Here is a 6,399-nt window from a genome sequence, read left to right on the forward strand (position 1 = left end):
CCCAACACCCCCCGCCCCCCCCCCAACACTCCCCCGCCCCCCCCCAACACTCCCCCGCCCCCCCCCAACACTCCCCCGCCCCCCCCAACACTCCCCCCGCCCCCCCCCAACTCCCCCCGCCCCCCCCCAACACTCCCCCCCCCCCCCCCCAACACTCCCCCGCCCCCCCCCAACATCCCCCGCCCCCCCAACACTCCCCCGCCCCCCCCCAACACTCCCCCGCCCCCCCCACATCCCCCCCAACACCCCCCGCCCCCCCCCACACTCCCCGCCCCCCCCAACACTCCCCCGCCCCCCCCAACACTCCCCCGCCCCCCCCCAACACTCCCCCGCCCCCCCCAACACTCCCCCGCCCCCCCCAACACTCCCCGCCCCCCCCAACACTCCCCCGCCCCCCCCCAACACTCCCCCGCCCCCCCCCAACTCTCCCCCCCCGCCCCCCCAACACTCCCCCGCCCCCCCCCAACACTCCCCCGCCCCCCCCAACACTCCCCGCCCCCCCCAACACTCCCCGCCCCCCCCAACACTCCCCCGCCCCCCCCAACACTCCCCCGCCCCCCCCCAACACTCCCCGCCCCCCCCAACACTCCCCCGCCCCCCCCCAACACTCCCCCGCCCCCCCCCAACATCCCCCCGCCCCCCCCCAACACTCCCCCGCCCCCCCCCAACACTCCCCCGCCCCCCCAACACTCCCCCGCCCCCCCCAACACCCCCCCGCCCCCCAACACTCCCCCGCCCCCCCCCAACACTCCCCCGCCCCCCCCACCCCGCCCCCCCAACACTCCCCGCCCCCCCCAACACTCCCCCGCCCCCCCCCAACACTCCCCCGCCCCCCCCCAACACTCCCCCGCCCCCCCCCAACACTCCCCTCCCCGCCCCCCCCCAACACTCCCCCCCCGCCCCCCCCCCAACACTCCCCCCCCCCCCCCCCCCACACTCCCCCCACCCCCCCCCCCCCCCCAACACTCCCCCCCCCCCCCCCCCAACACTCCCCCCCCCCCCCCCCCAACACTCCCCCCCCCCCCCCCCCCAACACTCCCCCCCCCCCCCCCAACACTCCCCCCCCCCCCCAACACTCCCCCCCCCCCCCCCCCCCAACACCTCCCCCCCCCCCCCCCCCCCCAACACTCCCCCCCCCCCCCCCCCAACCCTCCCCCCCCCCCCCCACTCCCCCCCCCCCAACACTCCCCCCCCCCCCCCCAACACTCCCCCCCCCCCCTCCCCCAACACTTCCCCCCCCCCCCCCCCAACACTCCCCCCCCCCCAACACTCCCCCCCCCCCCCCCAACACTCCCCCCCCCCCCAACACTCCCCCCCCCCCCCCCAACACTCCCCCCCCCCCCCCCAACACTCTTCCCCCCCCCCAACACTCCTCCCTCCCCCCCCCCCCCCCCCCCCCAACACTCCCCCCCTCCCCCCCCCCAACACTCCCCCCTCCCCCCCCCCAACACTCCCCCCCCCAACACTCCCCCCCCCCCCCCCCCCAACACTCCCCCCCCCCCCCCCAACACTCCCCCCCCCCCCCCCAACACTCCCCCCCCCCCCCCCCCAACACTCCCCCCCCCCCACCCCCAACCTCCCCCCCCCCCCCCCCCAACACTCCCCCGCCCCCCCCCAACACTCCCCCGCCCCCCCCAACACTCCCGCCCCCCCCCAACACTCCCCCGCCCCCCCCCAACACTCCCCCGCCCCCCCCCAACACTCCCCGCCCCCCCCAACACTCCCCCGCCCGCCCCCCCCAACACTCCCCCGCCCCCCCCAACACTCCCCCGCCCCCCCCAACACTCCCCCGCCCCCCCCCCAACACTCCCCCGCCCCCCCCCAACACTCCCCCGCCCACCCCCAACACTCCCCCGCCCACCCCCAACACTCCCCCGCCCCCCGCCCAACACTCCCCCGCCCCCCCCAACACTCCCCCGCCCCCCCCCCAACACTCCCCCGTCTATATATGCAGATGCCCACACGTTCAGCCTGTCCAAATCACACGGAAGTACCTCTGCATCTTCCTCACAGCTCCACCCACCCAACTTTGTATGATCTGCAAATTTGGAAATAATACATTTAATTCCCACTTCCAAATCACTAATATATAATGCGAACAGTTGAGATCCGAGCTCTTTGCTTCTTGTCTGCTAACCAGCTTTCTATCCATCTCAAGACACGAGTTGATGTTTATTTTGGTTTAAGTTTATTTATTAGTGTAACAAGTCGGCTTACATTAACACTGCAGTGAAGTTACTGTGAAAATCCCCTAGTCGCCACACTCCTGTTCGGGTACACTGAGGGAGAATTTAGCACAGCCAATGCACCCTAACCAACACTTCTTTTAGACTGGAGCACCCGGAGGAAACCCACGCAGACACGGGGAGAATGTGCAGACTCCGCACAGGCATTGGCCCGAGGCTGGAATCGAACCCGGGTCCCTGGTGTTGTGGGGCAGCAGTGCTAACCACTGTGCTACCCCGCAATCCCATGCATTTAATCAGGTTCACTGAGCATATATGAAGAGAGATGGCTGTGACCGAGACGATTAGTGATTAAACCTACCTGAGTGACTGTCTCCATGGCACATCGGGGCGGGCGGCTGGGGGGGGGGGGTACCGGTGAACCACGCGGCCTTGTTCTGCGCTGTAACGGTTTGGTTTAACCGATGGGCGGTGGTTTTGGGGTGAGCTGGGAGTTGGTGGTGACGCCTCTTTGTGGCTTCCCTCCCTTACCGCAGGCCGCCTGGCGACCGGGGACTGCAACAAGAACATCCACGTGTGGGAGCCCACGGAAGGCGGGGGCTGGAGCGTGGACCAGCGGCCGTACGCTGCCCACACCCGCTCCGTCGAGGATATCCAGTGGTCACCCAATGAGGCCACGGTAAGTCGCGGGCGTTCGATCCGGGGGGGGAGGGTGGGTAGGCCTCTGTCGCTCTGTGTCGCCCGGCACTCGCCTGACCCCCTGCTCTCTCTTTCCCCCCCCCCAGGTCTTTGCCTCCTGTTCCGCCGACGCCTCCATCCGCATCTGGGACACGCGCGCCAGCCCCGGGAAAGCCTGCATGCTCACCCGCGAGGCCGCGCATGACGCTGACGTCAACGTCATCAGCTGGAACCGCCGCGAGCCCTTCATCGTCTCCGGGGGCGACGACGGCGTCCTGAAGATCTGGGACCTGCGGAAGTTCAAGGTTAGGCTGGGGGAGATAAATCATCCGCGAATGCGGTGTGGGCGGCTGACGGTGCACAAGAAATTATTTCCCCTTTACACGTTCATCGGCCAGCGGGGAAGTGGAAAAATGTGTTGGGCGGGCGGGGATTCTTTTCTTAAAAAAGATTGTGTGGGTGGGTTCTGGGAAATGAATGATTGGGTCATTCATACGTTTCTGTGGCGGTTGACAGCATGAAAAGGTGGGTGGGGGGGGTCATGGAAGCAAAAGGGGAGGAAATTCAAAACTTCTTTACCCAGTGAATGTGGAACTGCCTCCCACAGCAAGTGGGATTCTAAAAGGCTCGAGGGGCTGAATGGACTCTTCCTGTTCCTGTGTAACAGATTCGAGGGGCTGAATGGCCTCCTCCTGTTCCTGTGTAACAGGCTCGAGGGGCTGAATGGCCTCCTCCTGTTCCTGTGTAACAGGGTACTGGTGAGGCCGCAACTGGAGTACTGTGTGCAATTTTGGTCCCCTTATTTGCGGAAGGATGTATTGGCTTTGGAGGGAGTACAGAGAAGGTTCACCAGGTTGATTCCGGAGATGAGGGGGTTAGCTTATGAGGAGAGATTGAGTAGACTGGGCCTGTACTCGTTGGTGTTTAGAAGGCTGAGGGGAGATCTTATAGAGACATATAAGATAATGAAGGGGCTCGACAGGGTAGAAGCAGAGAGATTCTTTCCACTTCGAAAGGAAACAAGAACTAGAGGACACAGCTTCAAAGTAAGGGGGAGTCAGTTTAGAACAGAGTTGAGGAGGAACTTCTTCTCTCAGAGGGTAGTGAATCTCTGGAATTCTCTGCCCATTGAAGCAGTGGCGGCTACCTCGTTAAATATGTTTAAGTCACAGGTAGATATATTTCTGATCAATAAGGGAATTAAGGGTTATGGGGAACGGGCGGGTAAGTGGAACTAAACCACTATCAGATCAGCCATGATCTTATTGAATGGCGGGGCAGGCTCGAGGGGCGAGATGGCCTACTCCTGCTCCTATTTCTTATGTTCTTATGTAACAGGCTCGAGGGGCTGAATGGGCCTCCTCCTGTTCCTGTGTAACAGGCTCGAGGGAGGGGCTGAATGGGCTTCCCGACCACAAGTAATGGCCAAAGAAGTGATGCAACGATGCCCCATGCAGTTGAATGGCCGACAATTGTCAGGACTTTGCTCCAGATGACCGGATCATCCTTGGGAGGATTAATGTTCCAAAGTTTGACTTACATTTGTCTTTTTGTCTCTCTGCCTCTTCCTCTCTCTTTCCATCTGTCTCTTTCACTCTCTGACCCTGCCTCTGCCTTTCCCTCTTCTCTACCCCTACCTCATCTCTCTCTCTCCCCCAACTGTCTCTCTCTCTCTCCCCTGTCTCCTTCTGTCTGTCTTTATATCTGTCTGTCTCTCTCTATCCTTCCTTCTCTATCTGGCTCTCTATCTGTCTTTCTCCCTGTCTCTATCTATATGTCTCTTGATCACTTTCTCTCTTTCTCTGCCTTTGTCTATCTCTCGCTCTCTCTGCCTCTCGTGCTCTCCCGCTGTCTTTCTCTCCACCTGCCTCTCTCTCCGCCTCACTCTCCATCTCTCCCCATCTCTGCCTCTCCCCATCTCTCTCCGCCTCTCTCTTTCTGTCTCACTCTCTGTCTCTCTCCTTCTCTCTCCACCTCTCTCTGCCTCGCTCTCCCATCTCTATCTCTCTCTATCCATCTATCTCTCCCCCCTCCAGGATAGTAACAGTGTGGCCAAGTTTAAGCAGCATTCTGGACCCATCACCTCGGTGGAATGGCACCCCACCGAGAGCAGCGTGCTGGCAGCCTCCGGGGCTGACAACCAGGTCACGCAGTGGGACCTGGCGGTGGAGCGGGACCAGGAGGTGGGGGAGGGAGAGGGGCAGGAGGAGACGCTGGCGAGCCTCCCCCCGCAGCTCCTCTTCATTCACCAGGGCCAGGAGGACATCAAGGAGCTGCACTGGCACCCACAGTGCCCGGGCCTGCTGGTCAGCACTGCCCACAACGGCTTCGACATCTTCAGGACTATCAGTGTCTGAGCCAGAGGAGAGGACAGCAGCCCCGGCCAGACAGACAGGACAAGGAGGGGGCGAGAGACCCTGAACGAAGGGCTGTGTTGCTCACTGAACCTCACGCCGTGGCTACGGGAGTCAGGGAGGTGGTTGAGGGAGTTGATGGGCCACTGCCTCACACCCTTACTCGGAGCCGGTCAGGAGTTACCCTCTCTCTGTCTGCGAGGCAGTGGGGAGGTATGTGTACTCGCAGGGAGTGAGGGAAAGGACTCGGACCTCATCACAAATCCACTGAGTCTGGAGCCGGCACGTCAGCAAGCTAAACTCTACTTTTCAAATAAAATTGGACAGTTTTGTTTTGTATCAAACATGTTTCCTCTCTTTCCCTCCAAGACATATCCAACCCCGTACTGTCCCTGTCCTGAGATTGATTGATGGAGACAGTGTACAGGGAGCTTTACTCTGTATCTAACCCCGTGCTGTACCTGTCCTGGGAGTGTTTGATGGGGACAGTGTAGAGGGAGCTTTACTCTGTCTCTCACCCCATGCCGTACCTGTCCTGGGAGTGTTTGATGGGGACAGTGTAGGGGGAGCTTTACTCTGTATCTAAACCAGGAGAGGCAGGCAGGTAGTGCAGGAGTATTCCTCTTTCAAACATGTATCGTGTTTTGGACGCTGTTGAGGGGGGTAGTCTGTCGGGGGAGATACCAGCAGCAGCCAGACCTGTGGCACCACACCTGGTTCTGCTATAGAGCAGGGTCAGGCGAAGAGCAAGCGAGCAGTAGTAAGAGGGGACTCGCTAATTAGAGGCACAGACACACGTTTCTGTGGCCACGATCAAGACTCCATGATGGTATGCTGACTCCCTGTCAGGGTCAAGGACGTCTCTGAGCGATTGCAGGACATTCTTAAGGAGGAGGGTGAGCAGCCAGAGGTTGTTGTACACATTGGTACCAACGGCGCAGGTAGGAAAAGGGATGAGGTCCTGAAGTGGGAATATACAGTTAGGCAGAAGGCTAAAGTGCAGGACCTCGAAGCTAGTCGTTTCTGTACTACTACCGGTGCCATGTGCTAGTGAGAGTAGGAGTAGGAAGATTAGGCAGATGAATGCCTGGCTTGAGAGCTGGTGCAGGGGGCAGGGATTTAGATTTGTGGATCATTGGGATCTTTTCTGGGGACGTGGTGACCTGTTCAAGAGGGATGGG

General features: G+C 61.9%; 1 protein-coding gene across 1 annotated transcript; it reads left to right on the plus strand.

Annotated features, from left to right (window-relative positions):
• Positions 1 to 2,673: 2,673 nt before the first annotated feature.
• Positions 2,674 to 5,560, plus strand: grwd1 (glutamate-rich WD repeat containing 1; the record flags this gene model as incomplete). Its single annotated transcript, XM_078208115.1, has 3 exons — positions 2,674 to 2,865; positions 2,972 to 3,169; positions 4,901 to 5,560. Coding segments are annotated over 3 exons (711 nt in total), but the record flags the coding sequence as incomplete, so codon positions are not given.
• Positions 5,561 to 6,399: the final 839 nt, after the last annotated feature.

Source organism: Mustelus asterias, unplaced genomic scaffold (assembly GCF_964213995.1).
Source record: "Mustelus asterias unplaced genomic scaffold, sMusAst1.hap1.1 HAP1_SCAFFOLD_3197, whole genome shotgun sequence".
NCBI classification, from domain to species: Eukaryota; Metazoa; Chordata; class Chondrichthyes; order Carcharhiniformes; family Triakidae; genus Mustelus; species Mustelus asterias.